At 50.1% G+C, this 22947-nt stretch overlaps 1 protein-coding gene across 1 annotated transcript in view; it reads left to right on the plus strand.

The window, feature by feature from the left end:
• The first annotated feature begins 456 nt into the window (after positions 1 to 456).
• LOC119109968 (potassium channel subfamily K member 1) overlaps positions 457 to 22947 on the plus strand; it is a 70311-nt gene continuing 47820 nt past the window's right edge. The window contains exon 1 of the mRNA XM_037233738.1: positions 457 to 786. Coding sequence (XP_037089633.1) covers positions 564 to 786 — 223 coding nt within the window. The 5' untranslated portion in view covers positions 457 to 563. The remainder of the gene's footprint in view (positions 787 to 22947) is intronic.

The following is a 22947-nucleotide window of genomic DNA, read 5'->3' on the forward strand; positions in this document are numbered from 1 at the left end:
ACGCCCCAAGGTGCCCATATTGCCACTGGCCTGTCCCGGACACCCACAGCCGGTACATGCCAGTGACCCGCTCACGAAACCTGCCCCTGGCCTGACCCAGTGACCTCTCGCCATCGGTCGGCACGACCCCGCCCCCTCCGCCGGTGCCTGGCGTGACCCAGCGCCGACGACTCGAGCCCGCCCCTCCGCCCTCCATTGATCGCTGCTGCGCCGGCCCACAATCAGCGCGCGGGCTGGCCGACCTGATAGCGGCGCCGCCGCCGCCGCCGCAGTCGCTGGGCGCGCGCCTGCCCGGCCGCCGGCGGCGCTCCGCGACCCCTGGGCGCGACCTTGGCCGGCCGCCGCGCGACCTTGACCGGCCGCCGCGTGACCTTGACCGGCTGCTGGGCGCAGCACGCTGACCGAGCTGCCGGTGCCGCTCCGGGACCTCACCTGACGGGCTGACCCTGACGCGAACGACGCTGGCCCGTCCGCCACGGCCGCGATACGCAGCGGTGACCCTGACGAGGCGGCGGCCTTGACTGCGCGGTGACCTTGACCCGGCGGTGACCTAAGCGAGCGGCATGGTGTCGGACCTGGTGGACCGCGTGGCTGGCCTGCGACTGCCCAAGCTGGAGCCGCGCCGAGGCAACGTTCGCCTGCTGTGCCTGGTGCTGTTCTACCTGGTGTTCCTGGTGGTGGGGGCCGCCATATTCTCGGCCATCGAGTCGCCGGTGGAGGTCGGCATTGTGCGCAGCACCCACCGCATGAAGAAGGCCTTTCTCAAGCAGCACCCGTGCGTGACAGGTGAGATCTCCGGCTGCTGCAGGACAGGAAGCTTGTCGAGCTCACCGGAAGCTGCATGAAAACAATGGCTCTGAGGGAGGCGGAGACTTCTAACCTGACAAACCTCATGACCTCGGATGGAAATGCTCCTAATTTCTGCTGTAGCCCTTCCCAAAATTGTGCTAAAAATAAACAACCTAGAGGCTCAAAACAATGCATCAAAAAAGCTGTTGGATAACAGAGCTTACAGAAAATGCTTCATATAACGCGGATCTTTTTACGACCAGCCCTCATGATTGACAACGCTCCTCATTGTGATCGCGTTGGGCTGCCATGTAGTCACCGCTGTTGTCAGAAAGAAATGTGCCAGGCGCGCTGTCCGGTGACTGTAGATACGAGCCCGAGAGCGTGAGCAATATTAGGTCCGATATCACAAAGAGATCATCTGGCAGCTGTCCGCAAAGAGCTCATCTGGGTCGGTTCATCTGTCATCGCACGTCACGGAAAAGATTAATCAGCTCTGCAAGCGCGGATGTTTGAAAGGCGCGTAAAACCGTTTGCTAAACATATAGCTAGGCTGAGTTAGGGCGGGCTTTATTCGTGGACCGTACGCAAGTTGTCCGTCTGACATATATTTGTTGGCACACGACTGGACAGCGGGCGCATTATTCGCATTAACCATCATGACTGGATATCGCTCATCTGGTCAGATTATTCATACCACGGTTCAAGTGAATGAAGGGCTATTCGTATTCAAAATTCCGCGCCACTTCTTTTAGTCCTGGCCTTAACGTTCGCATATTTGTCGCAACGGGCTGCATAATGTAGCTGTAGTTCTCCCTTCCACGCTAACCGAACTCTGATCTGATTTATATACCATCTCTCGCTTCGCAAGGGACGTAGGTCTCTATCGTCATGGCTTTTGTCGAACTATCAGTGGCTTCTGCGCTGTTGCTGGCCGCTCGATACGTGGCATGGAGCCAATACCCTGCGCCACAAGTGAGCTTTACTCCTGCCAATAATATGCTTGTTGCGCCTCCCAGACGCTCGTCCTGCGGGGGGTGAGTCAAACCACTCGTTCTGACTAAGAGGGCGAGTCGTCAGCCTTTCCGTGTCAGTGACACGTGTGCTAGGTATCCTAGCGAAACCCTCACACGCAACCCAACCCAACAGCTGCATGCACGCGTTATCGGGCCAGTGGGAAGGGCGGGGGGGGGGGGGGGCAACACAGCCAATACCGTTATCGACGACAGACGTTATCACCCGACAGTCAGCAGTGGTGTCATGCAGCCACCCCTGAGCCTGGCTGCCGTCGCTGACGCTGGCGACGCCCCCCCCCCCCCCCCTCCGCCCCACTCTGACGACCCGGCCACAGGGGCCGCCGCGGGCCGGCCGCGTCATGGAGGACATGCGGATTTAGCGCCGCCGGCGAAACCCCGGGGAGGCGTCCGTTACAGGGCCGCACGACCGCCCGGCGCTATCTCGGCAGCTCGCGGCGCCGGCGGCTGAGGAAGCTGGCCGGCTCCGCGGGATGGTGGGACTGGTGGGAAGGGCGAGACGGATGGGGTTGGTGGGCGGACTGGTGGGACTGGCGGGACAGGTCGGATGGGTGGGACAGGTGGGACAGGTCGGATGGGTGGGACTGGTGAGACAGGTCGGGTGGGTGGGACTGGTGAGACAGGTCGGATGGGTGGGACTGGTGGGACGGGTCGCACGCCGCGAGACCCCCGTCCTGATCCTAGTGGTGGTCAACAGTCACGCCCTCGATGCGGAATCTAAAGCGATTCTGGGCTCGGGCTTAGATGACGGCATTCTTTTAAGCATCGTTCGCATGCAAGTCGTGTTTGCTTCATGTCTCAGCTCAGCGCCGGTTCGTATCCCACTACCGCTATCCGCCGTCTACGTGTGCTGCGAGTCCGCTTGTTGACCTGAGTCAGGCCATGTGACCGTGAGCCTGGGGCGGTGCATGTGACCGGTCAGGTCAACCACATTGTCCAGAGAAAGTTGGTTTCTAGGGGCGCGTTAGGTGAACAGTTCTCGGCAAGGAAAGCCTAACCTAACTTTGTCGAACTCGATTGGCGAGGGACCGGCGCACAAATTGGCACACAATTTGATAATCCGCCGACAGCAACCTGATTGACTTGCGGCTTCCTCCCGCTGAAATCGGATTTGCGTTGTAGGATAGTTCAATGAGGACGCACAGACTGAAAACCGGGGCACCCGAGGGTTGCCCTCATAAGAGTACACATAAGTCGTACAGAAGCGTCAACGCATGCATCGATCCGAGCCCATACACCGCCGGGATCATCTGCAGGGTGTCGATGGCGCCGCCAAAAGGTGCAGCACCTGCAGAGCTTCCTCAGCGCATGGCAACACCAGCCAGCCGGCAAACTTCGCGGCCGAAATAGACCGATGGGAGCAGGCCCGGGTTGAGGCCAATCGCAGATCGGATGGATATCCATAGATAGCCCCGGAGGGGATCGACAAGCCTCCAGCGTCACGGATAGGAACAGAAATCGGGTTAAAAAACTGATGCGCACGATTGGAACGAACTCAAGGAACCAATGTTAATTTGCGAGAGCGTAAATGCACGTGTTCGGGGTTAATCGTCAGGAACGTGCTGCTTCTGATGTGTGCTTGGCTTTTAGCTGCTGGAACTGAATTTGTTTGGTCGGATAAAAGGGGTATGGGAAATCAGATGATGTAATAAATCGGCGGTCATCAGTCTATATAACGATGCTATAAAGTATTCAGAGGAACCAATGCGCACTCAAAAGTCAAACAATTACTGATACGCAATTTTGATTACGGCATATTTTCAGCGTTGGCTTATTATAACTCGTGCCCTGCGTAGTTCTTGGCGTCATACGGTCCAGCCTCATGATGAGCGGGAATGAGGGGCAGACGTCTCTTTATTCTTATAGTGATTGACCAGGCAAGCATTTCATTAAGGGGCGAAAGCTCTTCATATTAGAGGCATAGCGCTGCCTGCCGATTATTTTATACGACGCCAGGCCACGTTTATGGAAAATTGTGCTTGGAATGATTGCGAACAACACAGGCTGCTGCTGAAATGATCTAGGCTAGATATTTACGTTGTGCTTCATATGTGGTGCTGAGGCTCGTCCTCACGTCACGTGACGGCGCCACGTCTCGTGGAGCTCAGATTGTGACTCTTGTTTTCCATACACTGCTGGCGATCCGAGACGGAAAAGGCAGTGTCCAGTGGCGACGTTCTCCGGTATTCCAGCATTATCCAGCCTTTCATCATGTGGGCAGATAGTCCCACTGCCCGCCAGCAAAGATTCCTGACATTCAGGAATGCAAGACCACTCCTAGGGTCTTGATCCGAACTAGTTTGCGGCTACATAGTCGCCAGAACTTTGAACATACAGTTAGCAGTTACAACGGGCAAGAATGGATCCTTACTGCCCGTAACTGGACAAAACTTTTGCTGTCGTACTGTTCCAGTCCTTCCGAAATAATAGCGAGGGCAGCAATCATACCCGCTGCCCCACCATGCCGTCTGATCCCGGCCAGACTGACGGCTGCCGACGCGTCTCATGCGCTATTCATGCGGCGGCGCCGCCGGCAGCCGTTAGTGGCACACCCGCCTGGCGGCCGCGCTGGTGAGTGCCTCCCAATAACACTCGTCCCTCCGCGTACACCATTAACGAGACGGACAGCAGCCCGCGCCCCTTTCTGCTCCCCGTTGGCGGCCGCTGCCGTACGCCGGTACCCGCCCGGCCAGCTGGCCTGAACGCTGCCCAATAAATAACCGTCGTGACGAGGTAGTCTCACCAGGTGCTGTGCGTCACTGCTCTCTGCCCACTTATTTCAACGCATTTACTCATGGTTCCGAACAACCAAAACCAAAATGTATATATATATATATATATATATATATATATATATATATCCATACATAAATGCCAGGTCAGCATACCTAGCATCAATCTGTCCTATAGCATGGGGTTCAATATGCTGCGTTGCCTTTCATTGCTCAGAATGGAATTCTTTAAATGCGCCGCCAAGGTTCTCTATTAATTACAGTGTTTCATTCCTGCGAGGAATATCGTCAATCATACGCTAACTAATATATATATATATATATATGTATATATATAACACACAAACACGCGATATTGGACATTCATTTCTAAGAACTGAGCTAGGTGCGATGGGATCAGGAAGACAAACAATGAAAAACAAAAAGGAAGATGTTCTCCCTTTCCAAAGAAAAAGGAGAATGAGGAGAAATGGTAACTCATTCCAACGTAGAACAACTCCATAGTTTTATGACGTAAAATCAACGAATCCTGAACGAGTTCCACATATATATATATATATATATATATATATATATATACATACATATATATAAATGTATATATGTAGTCAAAACCGCAATTCAGGAAGTTTTCCGTCCTCTTCTCATGGGTTACGTGTGGTAAGCGTTCCATCGAACGCATACACACACACGCACACACACACACACACACACACACACTATATATATATATATATATATATATATATATATATATATATATACCGTGCATATATATGTATGTATGGTAAAACAAAAAATATCAAATATGACATATATAGAAAGAGAAAGATAGAGCTGTTAAAATGCATGCAGTATGGTAGCATTAGTACCATTTTTGTGTTAACTTTGGGGGCGGCTGTCTCACCGCCCCCCCCCCTTCCCTATCACAGGAGTTGTAGGTCCTGTACATACTGCGCCAGTCTACAAAATACCGTGATGTATGTGACGATTGCGCCAGGTTCGTTGGACATCACCTGGGGCAGTCACAAATGTGGTTGCTGATTAGCACACACTAGCTAACACCACACCGTAATGATGGTGAAGTGTACAAAAAAGCGAAACACAAAACTACCGCGACCAGTGGATCCCACGGAAAGGCGTCCATTTTTAGATGCTATGTGTCGGGATCTATGACAGTCAGAACCACCGTTCAAGAGCCTTTCCAGCTTCGGAGCTGTACCACGCTTTGAGCAGAGTATTTCAGTGGTTCAACTCGGCCCGTTGGACCCATTCCAGCCCTCTCGAAGGAGTGGCATCTAACACAACGCTGGGTTGCTGTGTTCCCGACAACCAATCAGGCGTCGCGTTGCAACGAAATTTGAACAGCCGCCCACGGCGATAACCCTCCCTCGCGTGCAAACCTGCGAGTGGTCGTGCACTGGTAATTACTTTGGGTACCGTGCCCTAAAAATCGCCCCATAACTGTTAAAAGTGTTCCAAAACTCGTTTAAACTATTGAAGTATTGTTTGATGGTTCTAGTAATGGTTCATTGGTGTAATAGCTGATTAATACTGAGCAATGAGTTTTGACGTGTAATTTTGGTCCTCTAAAACCAATATCGTGCTTCAGTTATGTAGTTCTGTGTCGTAAGCCATCCGTCCTCAATGATGGCATAGAAACACCCCACCACATGGCAGACGTCAAGTAGCATGTCAATTAACACTAAGGTTTTGCACACACAAAGTGGGGACCTGTTTACCTTTGAGAATCAAGAATACCAAAAGAGCGTAATGGAGGAAGCTCAGGGTTCGTTGCATAGTTTCCTTGCGCCACTGAATAGCTGAAGTAGTTTGTGTGACCAGATTTCACGTATACCCGCTCCATATAACACGCTCTTCGTACAAACTGCGGATATCCGTCCTACCCGGATCTTCTGAATATTCTTAACGTGTTAAAATGTTCCACAGTCAAATGAAGGAGCACAACCCGCGTCTCTATATAACTCTCTTAGAGGAAGAATCGATCTGGTGTCTCCGAAAACAAATAATGGAAAAGATGAATGGAAATGAGTACCATTTAAATTGATGACTTCCGACCCCACCTAACGCCACCTTGCACTTGCACCAATAGTCGAGAAACAGTGCTGGGTATGGATTGCATGAGATTGCCGCCGGTGGTGCACGCGCTCGAGGGGAAGTGCATGAATCTCGCTACGTTTCTCGAATGATCTTATGCTTTTCGAGCATATTTGCTTACATATAATTATGCGATGGAAGTTATCTGTTTGGCGCTTTGAATGTCGTGATATATACATGCCAACATGCCAACATGCATACATACTTACATACATACATACATACATGCGCACACACACACACACACACACACACACACACACACACATATATATATATATATATATATATATATATATATATATATATATATATATATTGTGCACTACTGTTGGAAAACATCTTTTGGTACGGAGAACATAAATGAAGCATAACTAATTAAAGTAAGACGGATTGCTATTTTCATCTTCATACATGTAAGAAACACTCATAATGGGAACATCACAAAGACACAATGGGAACACTATTGTCACAATCACATCAGAAGTGCTCACCGCCCACCACCTAGTAGCTCAAGAGTTCTGCAAGAATTTGTCTGTCTGTTTAAGGCCGGAGAGAGTTCGTTAATGAATATGCTTTCCCAAATTTGAAGGCGTCTTCTGCCACTGCACGTCCGTAAAATGTCAGTGCTGTCTGTCAGTTGTTGTCGTGTCAATGTCATGTCGTGTTCCTGTCGCATGTGGTCCAGAGGTGCCCCGTCACGTAAGTGCATTGTCAGGCGTCGTGAGAGTGTTGTTGTGGTCACACCAATGTAGTGTGTGGGACGAAGTTTGCAGCCTTCGATGTTGCATTGGAATTGATACCCTACATTGGTGCATTTCAGTTTGTCGGTTTTGTCTGGGCTGTTTCTCATAAGAAAGTTCGATATCTTCTTATTACAATAGTAAATGACAATGTCTATTTTGTGGTCGTTTTTGCCTTTAACATGCTGAGAGATAATTTCCCGTAAGGCTTTTTCGTCCTGTTTGTGAGCAGATGTGATTTCATTTTGATAGTACAGTTTGACGGTCGGTTGGATGTCTTGCCTTGGTTTGCTGTCAAAGTGTCTTGTCATATGTCGTTGTGTCTCGTTTTCAATGTCAGAATTTGAAAAACCGTTGTTCACCAGGATCTGTTTGATTCGTGTCAATTCTGAATGTAGTCCTGTCCAATCAGAGCAGTGCTTAAATGCTCGTCGAAGAAAGGACCTTATGACGCTAATTTTGTAGCGTCGAGGACACTCACTGTCAGCATTTAAGCACCGTCCGATGTTAGTCTGTTTTCGGTGTACAGTCGTTTTGAATTGTTGTCCTTGTCCATCAACAGCTACGTCAAGAAAGGGTATTACGTTTCGCACACTTTTCTCTGTTGTGAATTTTAAGCCAGACAGTTCTTCAAAAGTGTTTTTGAGATGTCCTAGTTGGTAAATGTCCCTAACTTCTACAAAGATATCGTCTACGTAGCGGCAATAAATGTCCGGTCTTATGTCGTCATTTTGTAGTATGTAGGTTTCTACGTGTCCCATAAAGAAATTAGCGAATAGGGGTCCTAGAGGTGAGCCCATCCCGACACCCTCAATTTGGCAATACATTCGACCATCAGGCCCGCGGAAAGGAACTTCCAACGTGCAGGCTTTTAGTAATTGTTCAAGAAGGCGCCTTGATATTTTGAGAGGAGGAATTTCAGGATGATTGTAGACGCGGTCAAGGATGACGGATATGGTTCTTTCAATAGGCACGTTTGTAAATAGATTTTCAACATCTAGAGAGGCTAGTAGGCCCTTAGGTTGACGAGATCCACTATATCAATAAACTCATCCGTTGATGACAAGTTGTACGACATGGGAAGATATGGGGACAGAAGACCATTAAGACGTTGTGCAATTGTTGCACGTTGTGCAATCCAAAGAAATGCACCAATGTAGTGTATCAGTTCCAATTCAACATCGAAGGCTGCAAACTTCGTTCCACACACTACATTGGTGTGACCACAACGACACTCTCACGACGCCTGACAATGCACTTACGTGACGGGGCACCTCTGGACCACATGCGACAGGAACACGACATGACATTGACACGACAACAACTGACAGACAGCACTGACATTTTACGGACGTGCAGTGACAGAAGACGCCTTCAAATTTGGGAAAGCATATTCATTAACGAACTCTCTCCGGCCTTAAACAGACAGACAAATTCTTGCAGAACTCTTGAGCTACTAGGTAGCGGGCGGTGAGCACTTCTGATGTGATTGTGACAATAGTGTTCCCATTGTGTCTTTGTGATGTTCCCATTATGAGTATTTCTTACATGTATGAAGATGAAAATAGCAATCCGTCTTACTTCAATTAGTTATGCTTCATTTATGTTCTCCGTACCAAAAGATGTTTTCCAACAGTAGTGCACAATTTTTCATCCTTTAAAACTCAAAGCTTATTTCTTGTGCAATATATATATATATATATATATATATATATATATATATATACATGCATGTGGCTGTGTCAATGGGTAGTCATGTTAGTTTGCATCATCTGCATCATAACACTTCAGTGCATGCTTTCTCCATCATTGTATGCTCTCCATTAACAATCTTGTGGCAAAACTGAATTTCGAGTAAACTTTACAGCATAAGCAATTGCTTTGCCATGGTCCAGCTGTTTGTACGGTAATGAAGAAAGGTGCATGTCAGCTCTGGTATCGGCAATGAAGGCAACTATTGAGAAATTATTAAAACAAACTATCGATGACGAGTGATCTCTCTCGTACCGGGAAGTATTAACCCAAGGATGATAGCAATGCCGGATGGGGCTAGTGCAATTTTGAAGGTAGCATCATGGGACGAAGCTTGATTAGACATTAAGCATCCCTGGAACTAAACAGTAAAGCCTTGAAATGTGACACATTTTGTCGCTTTATTGCGTAGCTTGGTGCTTACCTTCAATGCACATATTTGAAAGGTCTTAGCGTTTAAGCCGCACCCTAATCCAACAAGTCCGAACAATGGGGTCATGCGTATAATATGAGTTCGGCATGCTTAGAATAAATACATTCATAGTTCCGTCCCAGGCCATGTGTTCTGCGGTATGCTGGTGGGCTCCGTCGGCTGCCGGCCGGGAAGACAGATGCGCAGCAAATTATTCTGCAGGAGCGGAGCTGCTGTTCGTGCTCGTTTCCCACCAGGATTAAATATTGAATTTGGTAATATGGCCAATTCTAGTTTGTTCAGCTGCTTAGACCGCCCCGTGTTCTCATTGAGTCTCATCCAGATCGCTCGGCTCACCTGACTGCGAGCGTCGTCAGGCTGCGAGAAGATAGCTTATATGCATTTAGATGACGTCCCACAGCCGTGTCATGCGACTCGTTAAAGTTCGACGAGCTCGTCATTAAGTCCCGAGGGGCAGCTCGAATAATATGGTCTGCTGGGTTTGCAATCTACTGATTAGGTTTGCGTCACAGAACGCTGCCATTGTTTTGCCCAACGTGCTTGGCAGCTGCTAGTGATGGTCTCAGAGGGCGTGATCGACATCGAGACCATGCCAAAGCACTGCTCGGTACGAAAGGATTCGCTCCGTCAGTCTGTCTCGCTGTAAACCAGGGGCATGCCATAGTGAAGAAACGCCTTCAGCTTCTGGTTTTTTAACACTGTGAGTTCTTGCGTATATATCTGATCTGCAATACACTGGGAAGTATGTCATGAAACGGATCGCACGCGCGTGACGTGTTATTATAACGAGTAATAGCTGGCATTCATTACCTACGTCAAAAACATATCAAAGGTCGGCTATTATCACCCTCCAACAATATGCTTCCTGAAATTTGAAATTCATGTATTTCCAGCAAGCGATCCTAAGATGCCAGCCAAAGGAAACAACGAGCGGGGAGCAGGATATTTCTGCGGCAGGAAAACCGCCTCAGAAACAGCGACGAAACCAGCCATTTGTGTGCCCGTGCGCTGCGCGCGGTTGGGCTTCAAAGCACCCTCCGTTCGCACACGTCCATAATTACATCGCCCGCCTGCCGCTGCAGAGCGGCTTCAAGAAATGTGCGGCCGCTGTCGAAGTCAGTCGTGCTTTACCGCTGGTTGTCGGCCCCAGTCCGCCCCTAGTCTTGGTTCGCGACAGGGCGTCGGGCCCAGTCTTCCCCCAGTCGTGGCTCGCCGTCGGATGGCAGCCCCAATCTTCACCCCGTCACGGTTCGTCACAGGGTGTCAGGCCGCAGTTATCACACAGCCACGCCCTGCCACTGTCTCCACCCAGTCATGGTTCACTACTAGTCATGACTAGCCTCCACCTAGTCATGGTTCACGCTGCGCCGGGGGTGGCGGCAGAGTCGGCGAGAATGTGCCTAAGGCATCACTGCACGCCGCTGCCCCGGGCAGCGGGCGGGCGCCTGCCCCGGCAGCCCCGGGGGGGGGGGGGGGGGGGGGCTGACAGATTGCTTGTCTGGCTCCGCCGGGCAGGCCGTATCGAGGAGGGTCGGCGAGCACCACGACGGCGGAGCGAGCCGGGGCTGGACTGGCGCTGGAGCTGGAGGAGGTCGGCGCAGGGTGGCCGCTGTTGAAGTTGGAGGGGTCAGTGCGAAGTCAACGGCGCTGAAGCTGGAGGAATCAGTGAACACTGACCGGCGCTGGGGGTGGAGGAGGTCGGTGCAGGGTGGCCGCTGTTGGAGCTGGAGGGGTCAGTGCAAAGTCAACGCTGCTGAAGCTGGAGGAATCAGTGAACACTGACCGGCGCTGGGGGTGGAGAGATCCGTGCGGAGTGGCCGGCTCTTGAGCTGGAAGATATCAGTATGGAGTGACCGGCAGACGGCTGCTACGGCTGTTGGTTGTGATTTAAGTTCATAGACGATTGCTGGAGATAAAGGAAGTGATATTCGACTTTGGACTAGACCGGATCTGCATCTAGACCGTTGCTGAGTATGATGGGGTGCTAGGTCTGTGCAGCGTGATACGACACACCAACGGGACTCCAACTGGAGCTGAGTAGGACTTAATTTCTGCGAGGTGAATGGAGGCGAATAAATCAAGCCACTGGCAGCCGCCTTAACGTCGTGCTGGCAGTGGGCAAAACGCCTGGTGGCTTGGTGAGAGGATTGATATACGCTGAAACTCCTCAACGCCGCGCGGTCTGAGAGTGCGTGGCCTCGCGGAAACCGCCCTCAGGGGCGCTCAAGACCGTCCAAGACCGGCTTGACATGGCCATTGAGCCCTCGCGGCCCTGAAGCCCAGCAGGACCAGGTGCGCGGTCTGTGCCAACAAGTGGAGCTGAGTGGGACCATGTGGGGTTTGAGTCCGGGATTGTGCTGCGCTCACATCTTAAGCGTGGCGACGGAGATCAGCTGTCTCCAAGGTTACAGGTGTACACTGGAAGGGGTCGGTAGCTGGCGGTGACACAGCCGCCGTTTGGGAATATCGAATATCAGCTTGATCACGGTGCGCTCCAAAACTTTGACTGACATGGATTGAGCCAACCGAGCAAACCTCAAATTTTTGCGTGGACAGAAAGTCGTGGGATCTTCTCCTGAATCGAACGATGTTCTCCTTTTCCAATCCGTTACTGCTCACGCTTCAATATTTCTGCAAAGTTCCGCCTTTAAAATGGGGCCGTTGAAAGAAGACTGCACTCAAATTCTACCCACGTAACAACAGAGGTCCGTGGTACGAACCCAAATTCCCCGTGAAACCAACAGCCGCACAATATATCCGTTGGTCTACTATTTATATGGACAACCATTCATCAGAATCTCAATCCTCACCCCGTTCAGAATAAAGCAGTGTAGCTTCGATGCCTGGAACGCAGCCCTTTACGAAAGAATCTGGTCAACACCTTATTTGGGGGCAAGGTTGCGACTCTGTCTCAGGACGGAATCACGCCAGTGGGTTTCTTCCACCGCACGGCTGTTAGAAGGCCTGATAGGGTAACCCTTGTAGAGTCTACCCTGTCTTCACAGTCCGTTTACTGCTATATGTGATGGTAAACAGAAATAAAATGTTCCTGCCATCATCCACACGTAAGCCAGCGATGATGTGGTTGGCATGAACTGCTGTAGTGACCCATGCCGCTATGATGTCATACGTAATAACGGAGTGGCCCAGTGCCGCTATGCTCATTCTACCTCTACTCGAGTCAGTGTTACATCTGACGTCATACAATCCGGCGCGACGTCAGCCGCAGCTCGAGGCGTGCAGTCGTTTGGCGGGACCCGCGACCGGCGAGAAATGGCGGGAGAAGGCGGGGAAAAGCCGGCGAGAGATGATGAAGCACGTAGATCAACACGGGGGAGATTTGAGATCGACCGGTGGCGGGTGGAATGGGAAGCCCGGAGCGTGGACGGGAGCCCAGCAAGCGGAGCAGGAGAGGCGTGAGACGCGCACGGACGAACGACACCGCCGGCCTTCCGGCCGCCGCCACTGCACCATATCCAAGACAACGGCGCGAGCAGGATCGCACACTAGTCCACATCATTTCTGACCAAAGACGCCCCCCCCCCCCCTGGGCGTTATTTCAATGACCACTCTCCGGGAGCTATTTTCCATTACTGTGCCGTGGCGCGCCCTAAACGACCAGCGCGCCACCATTCTACAAACGCGGCGCACCAGCGCGGAACAGCGCGCCGGCCTGTTACGTTATGATTGCTCGCATCGATCGCGCGGCGGCGGCGACACAATGGTGGTCCAGCCCCGCCCCCCGCGCCCTTGCACCCCAGGAAGGCCTGCTACCAGGGGACTGCCGCATCATACGCGGCGCGAAGACCACACCGCGCCTGCAGGTGAGGTCTCTGTGAGGCACGCTGCATCGTGATCGGGGCGGTGCGCGGCTGCGCCGAGGTCACGGGTCTCGTGGAGGCGGCCGGCGTCGGCCGGCGCGCGGTAACGTTACGCCGCAGACAATGGCCCGACTGTTTTGGAGGAAATGTTTGCGATGGTGAATGGAGGCCGTAACAGCCCCTTCACAAGCATGCCCAATTATGCGCGTAATTATTATTATATTAATCAATATGTTAAGTAATGATGCACGTTAGAAGTATCTTGCGCGTTCTCACGCACTTGGGGGGTGGCAATGCTGTGACACGTCGACTTTCATACGCCCTGTCACAGCCATGTCACGGTACGTGCGCCACGAATGAGAACACCGTGGCCTCGTCCCCGGCAGCCTGAAGGACCACAGACGAAACATTCCGCTGAACTGAACACGCCACGCGGCTGGTGTCTCCGGTCTTCAAGGTACGCGCAGCAAACTTGATAGCAGTACTCTCATGCCGTGCAGGCAGCCGTGCAGACGGCTTACATGTCTGGGGGGAGGGCTGTTTATCACCAGGGGTGTACACAGGATTCAACGATGGGGAGGGGCAAAAAAAAAATGAAACTAAACCGAGTTTAGCATGCCGTGGGCACGCGAAAGTTCTTTTTTATTTTTATTTTAAATTTTAACTGAGAACATTTAGTTACGTGCCTACGCAATAGTACATGCCACTCATTTGGTGACTCCTGGGTATGCGCCCATTGGGCTAATATGTGCTGGTGCCCTGTTTGTCACTTGACAAACCTCACGGACGCAGTGTTTCGAGACTTAAATTAAAATAAATTCCTTTGTGAAAACACGGAAGAAAGTTTTGGCTGTGGCGTTGCAAACAGCGGTGTATTGCTGTTTATCGCAATCTAAAAAACAAATGAACCGCGGGGAAGCCTCATTCAGCGCCAGAACCAGCTCCGTTAGCAACAACAACGGCAGCGCGGCTGGACATCTCCCGCGGAGAGCCGGCTGGCGGGAAATGCTGTGCCGGGAGCGACGCTACGATGCCGTAATTCGTTGAAGCCAAGCCTTTCCATTGGTTCGTACCTGTGTGTGTGGGGGGGGGGGGGGGAGGAGCAGCAGGGATTGCATGGGGAGATTAATCTGCCAAGGCTTATTTAAAAAAAAAATACGTAGAATTTGCGACGGATCCCCGTGATTCAATGGATTTCTCTCTTCTTGTCAGTCATTTTCTCTTCGCTTTGCAAAATTTCCGCACAGTTTCAACCCTGATATCGGCGCTGTAAAATGCCGGAAAGCGACACCAGTATAAAACATTGCGACAGCTCTTAGACAATTACGTCACGGTTCCGGCATCTAAACACGGCCTAGAAAGGACAGCAATTCCCTGTCCCGAAGGTGACAGCTGGCGAAAGCTCCTTTTCAAATCGTCATTTCGACTGGTTAGAGAAAATAGAAAACTTATGTTTCTTACTCCTAGCAATTCACGTGGATCTCTCCAGGATTTCCACGCGTGCTGAGAAGAGACACATTCGGAACGGTGTTCAGATGTACTGACAACACGCGTGGAAACCGGAGGTCCGCAGCTGTCATGGCGCCCCACTTTTGATGATGCCGAACATTTGCCCTATGACGATGCACGGAAAGAATTAATTTCAAAAGTGGTTTGGCATCCTGGCTTCCTGGTACCTTTCTTCCCCTGTGTATCTACCTGTTGACTTCCGACGGTTTTCTGACAGCGTAGCGTCCAAACCGGCAAGGAAACTTACAGCATAATGCGGACCAAAACACCTTTATCTGAAATACTTTCTCATAATTTTTGGGGATTCACGTCTCACCAGCCGTCAGGGCAATTTCGAGACTCACTCATTTATGAGGTGTCGTATGGGATGCAGTGGTTGCGTGGCAGGGTCTCGAACCCGATACTGACACGTCCAGAGCCGAGCGCCCTAGCCACTATACCGGTCCTGAGCCGAGCGCCCTAGCCACTATACCGGCCCGGAGCCGAGCGCACTAGCCGCTATACCGGTCCAGAGCCGAGCGCTCTAGCCACTATATCGGTCCAAAGCCGAGCGCCCTAGCCGCTATACCGGTCCAAAGCCGAGCGCCCTAGCCGCTCTACCGGTCCAGAGCCGAGCGCCCTAACCACTGTACCGGTCCAGAGCCAAGCGCCCTAGCCACTATACCGGCCCCGAGCCGAGCACTCTAGTCACTATACCGGTCCTGGGCCGAGCGCCCTAGCCACTGTACCGGTCCAGAACTCAGCGCCCTAGCCACTGTACTACCATCCGATTTATTATTTTCTAGCTCAGTTATGAGGGCCTCCTTGAGATGAATTTTGGCCACCTATGGACAGCTACAATGCCTTTAATGGCGAAAAGGGGCCTTCCACAAATTTTGAGGGGCAAAACACGCTCTTACCCACCTGCCTGTCGACAAGGGGCGGGCAACATCCCCCTCTGCCACCCCTGCTGCGCCGCCTCTGTCTGTGACCTTTTTACCCGTATGGATGTTCGCTAGAACGATGCACAGATTGAATTTTCCGTATCTGGTCTAATCCAGCTCGTGTAGTCCACATCCAACCCACCCGCAGATCCCAGATTTCTCAACCCAATTTGGGCCGGTCCGCCTTAACAGAAACAGGTTATTGTACGAGTCCGTGTCGATCCAAGTCCACATTAAGGACTCGTTAATATTGTAACGTTTGAGCATGTTAGATTTAAGAAATAGATTCAGATTTCTATTGGAAAAAATGTGCACCGGGTTGTCATTGGCCAGCGGGTGCTAAGATACTTAGCATAGCTTGTCGCCTGTTAGGAGCGCAGTTTTGCATGAAGATAAGAAAACAAACAGACCTGATATCATTTATTATATTGCTATTACTTTGGCTAATATTTCACACTTACCACCACACCACAGGGAACGAATTCATTTCTGGCTTCAATAGCCTTAAGGTATGAACACAGTATCCAACATTTTCAGACTCCAGGCTTCGTTCAACATACCTACGCGTGCCACTACGCAGTTTCAGCGGTATCCAGTTCACAAGCACAGGACACCGCACATCTAATACCTAGAACGACCATTTCACCCCATCTATGATACTTCAGGTGTATATCCATTGCCGGACACACCAACTAACGAAACAAGCTCAACTGCGACCAATGTTCCTTGCTAGATTACCGGCCGCATTTATACTATAATCCATGTGTGCGACTTTCCACTGTCTGCGATACTCGCTCTTTCATACAGGGAATGAAAGAGATCCGTCTTTTTCGAATGCTTTTGCTGAAGTGCCAGATGCTGCAAATTTTGCTTCTTTATTTATGTAACTATATATACATATATATATATATATATATATATATATATATATATATATATATAGATAGATAGATAGATCATTGTGAAAAAGTAATACCAGGCCATGCAATATAGCGATCTATATCTTCTTTGCATCATTAGTATTGCAAGTGTCATGAGCATCTTTAGAGGAACCTCGAGAAGAGACGAAAGCTCTCATCAGATTTTTCGAGAAAACAGCAAAAAAGATCATCAATACTTAGTCAACTGATATTTTATACAGACCAGATATAAAGAATGTATATATATATATATATATATATATGTATATATGTATACGAAATATATTTTTGTATGTTGATCATGCATCGCACAGCTACATGAAGTCGCATTCACGCAACCAACAAAATATTGCCCTTTATTTTAGCAAAACGCAAAGATGCATTTATTGTCATACTTTCACGAACTAATAGAGTTATCATCATTTCATTACATGACGCAGCGGCTTAGTCAAAGCGTGTAACTTTTTCCTTGCGTGCCGTGAGTACCGTATGTACTATTGCATCATACGCACATCTCTCATGCATACTATCCACTTGCCACAGGCTCTGCTGATCGCGCGAGCTACCACAATTCTTACCAAATCTTCACTTTAGGAATGAGTGGGCGGCCTCCACATGAAGTATGACTGACTGGGCGGCATACTAACCCACGTTAATGTCCTGACTCAATGCAACGTGCGTTTCACCTCCTTAATCATTATAGATTTGCACTTGCATGCATATAATTAGTTTAGATATTCTTTCCTGAGTTGTGGTTTTCACTGAACATTTCTGGACTACCTAGTTATATAATAGTTACACACACACACACACACACACACACACACACACACACACATATATATATATATATATATATATATATATATATATATATATATATATATATATAACTATTATCTATATAAGATAACTACACTGTAATATAATATACTTAAGTGTTTTATATTATAATAAGATATTATATAATATACTAAATAACTATACTATGTCTCATATAATATAACATACTATATAGATAACTGTAATATATATATATAAGCATATATATATACACTTAGTTACATAATAATTTCCCAGAAATGGGTTTTAAATCCGCTTAATACGTGTGAGCTGGCGAGTTTGAAAATCCGGTCAGATCCTAATTCGTTTTGGTAGAAATTTCTTATCCTCGTCTATCCAGCCCGCGGATTGATACACAATCCGTGGATTTATTCAATCCGGGAAGTGTTCCTAGTCTCTGCATGGATAGCTGTGGTCACTAGCCCTCCTCAGTTCCAATTTCCGCTCATCGCGGTGCCAAATGCGCATTATCACGCGCTATACATTTTTGGCATGTATTGAAAGCCTGCTTTCACGCCCAGTAATGCCAGCTCCACTATATGATAATGATAACTTATGAATGGTGATGTGATCATTTTCCCATTGTCATGTATTTTCCATCAACACCATCAGTCACCATCACCACTGTCAGCACGTCCTCTCCGACCCCCCCCCCCCCCCTCTCTCTCTCTCTCTCTCTCTCTCGCGCGCGCGCGCGCGGGCACATCTAATGCCACCTCATTCCGATCCCTTGCCCGTCAGGCGGCGCCACCAATCATCATTCCGCGGCGAACCCTACCGCCTACGGCCTCCGCCGCCCCTCGCCTTATTGACTGCGGCACTGCATCCGGCGTATTTGTCCAGTGTCGGCAGCGAGTGATCTCTACGCCGTCAGGCCGCGGGGCATGGGGTCACGAGGTCACATGCCGAGTGACGCGGACGGCATGGGGAGAATGACGTTCGTGGGAGCCTGAGCACGACAATGAGACGCGCGCTCAGTTGGCGGCCAGGTCGCGTGGGGCGCGACCACCTATAATGGAAATGTCAGTGGGCGTTTACGGGCCATTTGTGTGGGGAGGGGGCTGCCTGCCGGGGCTCGCGCCATTAGGAGACTCGTAACATTCCGGGTCCGGATACCCGCACCGTCGCTGGTTGGCCGAGCCTGCAGCTTCGTCAGGGCCGCAGGCTCGAAACATCAATACTACTCTAATCCGCTCCCACCGGGCCGTTTGCTTCGTTACTGCCGTTCCTGTCGTATGGCGATGAGCACACTGGATTCGCCCAGTAGCGGGTGGTAGGTGTGCTAGGGCGCGAGACGCGATGACGCGTGATTTGGAATCCAAGCCCCTGAGTCGAGCTTCCTCGACGACAAAGGAGAGCTCGGTGACTGATCAGCAGCGATTGACATGAGCACTCGCATATGCACACATTCAAAAGAGCGCAGGTAACAGGCTCACCGCCCAGCGCAGGTCAAATTCCATCCAAGCCGCCAATTTCCCAGGCGGGCAACACGTTACGGACGGAAAGGTCTTACCGCGGACACCATTCTGCCTGGCACATTGAAAAAATCCCTCGGAACTTTTTGTCTATGAGGCTGTGCCTGAAGTGATCTGGAAACGCCTTAGTTTCTTAGCGCGACGGCCTTTCCAATGTTGACGATGGCACTGTAGGTGCATAGTGGCGTCGTCACCGCCTATAGCGCGCTCTTCCACTGTTAACCAATCGACCTGGGCGATACCAAGAGGTCCTGGTAATGTCAAGGGATACAAAAATCACACGGCAAATAATCCAGCTGCAGTGAAACCGGCTGCCAAAACAAAGTTGCACGTGCGCAGTAGACGACTAGGTGAATTGAGCCCCCACACTTAAGGTGCATATCCACTGCAAAGTGCATGAGTTCACGAAGCTTTAAGTATTAAGCCGTGTTTTCACCACATTCGCCTTCGTTCAAACAAGAAGGTGTGTTATGCACGGGTGAATACGGACCAGAAACAAATGCGGTGAAATAAATGGGTTTTCCGAAGGAATAATTCCACTAAGTGCGCATGAACATGCATGTCAACATGCAGTGTTTTGCGTGTTGTTTTTCAAGGTTATTGGGATGGGGATGGATGCAGTGAGAACTCAACCTTAAAGTTTGAATTGAAGGCAATGTACCACGCATTAGCATCACTATTGCACTGGATCTACAAGGCCATCAGTTTGCACCTCGCACTCGGAAGTATTTGAAGGTGTCTACAAAAGCATCTTTTTCGTGACAGCTCAGTTAAAAAGGTTTAATGTTGATATTGCATTAAAAGGACTCAAGTAACGTCCATCGACTCCACAAAGCGGCACCAACCGTCTAAGGAACACAATACATTATTCTCAATCTGTGCACAGTCTAGGGGTCTTTTTGCCACTGTAGCAGATGTTTTCAGCCCAGCGCATGCGGTGCACCGCATCACATCTTGCCGTGTCATGCTCCAGTCAGCACCTGTTTTTTTGTGTCAGCAGCAGCTATTGGCGCTGCCTCAGCTAGTATCCTTCCTGACTTAGCCATGATTCTGTTACATCACCCTCCCCCATGAGATCTTCAAATTTCTCCTCGGAGGAAATACTTCCTCCTCGGCTGGAATACCATTTCCAAAATCAGCATTACTATTGAAAATGCCAAGCTTGGTCAAAATTATCTCATAGTACGAGCCAATAGCTGGCGGGGGAACTGTGTTCTCACAACAAGCTGGCCTCAGCAAAACCCGACTCGAGCAAATGATTCGTGTGACTAGCTTATGCAATACAAAATGCTGTTTTTGGAATTATTGCCTAAGTCTATCGCCGCACAAGCTGTACTGATCGTGCCTTTTCCGGAAGCGCTGACAGCTCCCGCTGCCCGAGATTGCTAACATCGTTTTCCAATTTCATTGCTCATTAGCAGAACCGTGGTGAACCAGATTACAACAGCCTGCTTCAATCAGCTGCTAGCCAATTGAAGGATGACCGTGGTGTCGCGATGACGTAGGGCTGCAATTGCATTTCGATGCGATGCTCAGAGATTCGATGACACAAATTCCATCAACGTTATCACCAAGCGCGGCGAGGCGCAGCCAATTGATCTGTTTAGGCAGCCAGGAAGTTGAGGTCAGTATTGCATGACATTTCAGCTCTGCGATTTGCAGTTATGCTCTAACAAGAGAAGCTATGTGACATTGAAAAGATCGACCGGTACAAACACGGCAAGAAAAGGGAATGGAATCACCAGTTCAGTCATTTAAAATGATGAAGACGATATGCCAGAATGATGCGGAAATGGAATGCAAAGGCAAATGAGCCGTACGTAGCTATAGATTTCGCTCTCATCAGAAAGTTGGGTTAAGTTCAGGTATTCCAAAACGGGCAGTGGATGATACCGAAGTCTGACGGCTTTTTTCATGAACACCAACCGCTTTCTGAAAAGATGTAGATAGACATCTGTACTGTAACTCACTTTTCCGCTTGCAAGCCTGCTTTAACATGGTGTGTGCATGTACACACAAATGGCGCAGTGTGCCAAGGTTATACAATGCTGCTGTCCGTTGCTAGACGACACAGGCGGGGGGGGGGAGATTTATGAGCACATAACGGCATGCTTTTAGGTCTGGTACAGACACCAAATTGGGAAGTCTAGCTGGCAGTGATCGGTAGAAAATGCTCGCACATTGTAACGACAGAACCACATTTCACCCTGGCTCTTACCAACATCAAAAATTATGACCGACCTGTATTCCCTTTCAGCGTTCCACGGGTAATTTACTCCATGATTTTGCGATATTACAGACACAAGGAGACTGTACTATGAAGATAATCCTAACGGAATCTGATTTCAGAAATATAAAAGCATACGAGAAACACTGCTAAGGCCGTCATTAACACACGCACACACGGACACACACACACACACACACACACACACACACACACACACACACACACACACACACACACACACACACACACACACACACACACACACACACACACAGGCACACTACGCAGTCACAAAGTCAGTCTTAAAATAGACAGGAAGACACGCCGTGACGGAGCGTGGGCGGCCGCCGGGGGTAGGCAGTTCTATGCGGAAGCCGCCCAGCGAGAAGAAAACTGTCACTGATTGGCTGTTAGTCTGACGCTTTCTAGGTGCAGTGGACTATTGTTGCGAGCCGCGGCTCAGGTATGGCGCTGGGAGGCCTCCGCGCGCGTAAAGAAAAAAAACGAACGCAGAGCGACGGGCGCCCCGCGGACAAGCAATGGACGTACACATTGACACAGTCATGTCGGCGCACCATTTCCGCCACGCTGCACCATCCCAGCGTTTCTGATGCAGTTGTGATGTGGTCGCAGCGGCGGGTGCCGGCCACCAGTCTAGTGGCAAAGTGGATTACCTCTTGGACCCGGCTCTGATGGCAGCCGGCAGTGGCCCCCACACGGACAAATAGTATTACATGTATGGGAAGACATGCGCGCAACGAGAAGCGTCAAAACATCGGGGGTGAAGCGGTACCGAACCTCGAAGATCGACACAAGGATGGCGCTGCAACGTCCAACAACTGCGGCAATACGGGTCTCCGAAGTTAATTGGTGGTCGAGGAGTGCACCCAGTACATTCGCTGTTGTTGAGGGGTGGGTAGTCGAGCCAGTCCGGAGCCATTTTTAGACTGTTTAATTGAAACCAAACTTGGAGACACACACACAAGTACATGAAACGATAAAACACTAGTAAAGTGAAGTAGGTGCGGAGCGATCACCGGAATACAATTCCTGACAGCCAGCAGAGAGACACCACCGACACGAACAACTCTGGACGCGCTCAGCCGGCCGATGGCTGCAGACCGCTCGGACGAGGTTGTCGGGCGCAGCTCCAGGGCGGGGGCGCAGACGCGGCACGGTCGCGGGCCGGCCGGGGGCTCGGTGGCATCGTCGTGCGCCGCTGCGGCCTCCGCCGCTCTGTGGGGGCCCATGGCGGCGAAGTGAACGTCTGAAGGCGTTGGCGCGGCCATCAGAGGTAAACATGTCGAAGACGGCAGCATGCTCTCCCGCTTCCTTTATCGTCTCTCTTTTCAGTCAGGACTCTTTCCTTCATGCTTTTTGCAAAAGTTTGTCTGTCCTATAAGGGATCGGCACTACCGAAAGAGTTCGTCAATCTGATCTCACTAAAAGAGGCAAATCTATCATTACAGACGGCATATTTTCACCACCAACCACTCCAGAATGCCTGAAATATCGTCAGTTTTACGCTTCGCGCCCAGCTATTACGTCATGGAGTCATACGCTTCCATTATGAAAGTGCTGCCAACCTTTCAGGTGATATTTGACCTTTCGCTAGATCCTTGTAA

Source organism: Pollicipes pollicipes, unplaced genomic scaffold (assembly GCF_011947565.3).
Source record: "Pollicipes pollicipes isolate AB1234 unplaced genomic scaffold, Ppol_2.1 Scaffold_2555;HRSCAF=2994_pilon_pilon_pilon, whole genome shotgun sequence".
NCBI lineage: Eukaryota > Metazoa > Arthropoda > Thecostraca > Pollicipedomorpha > Pollicipedidae > Pollicipes > Pollicipes pollicipes.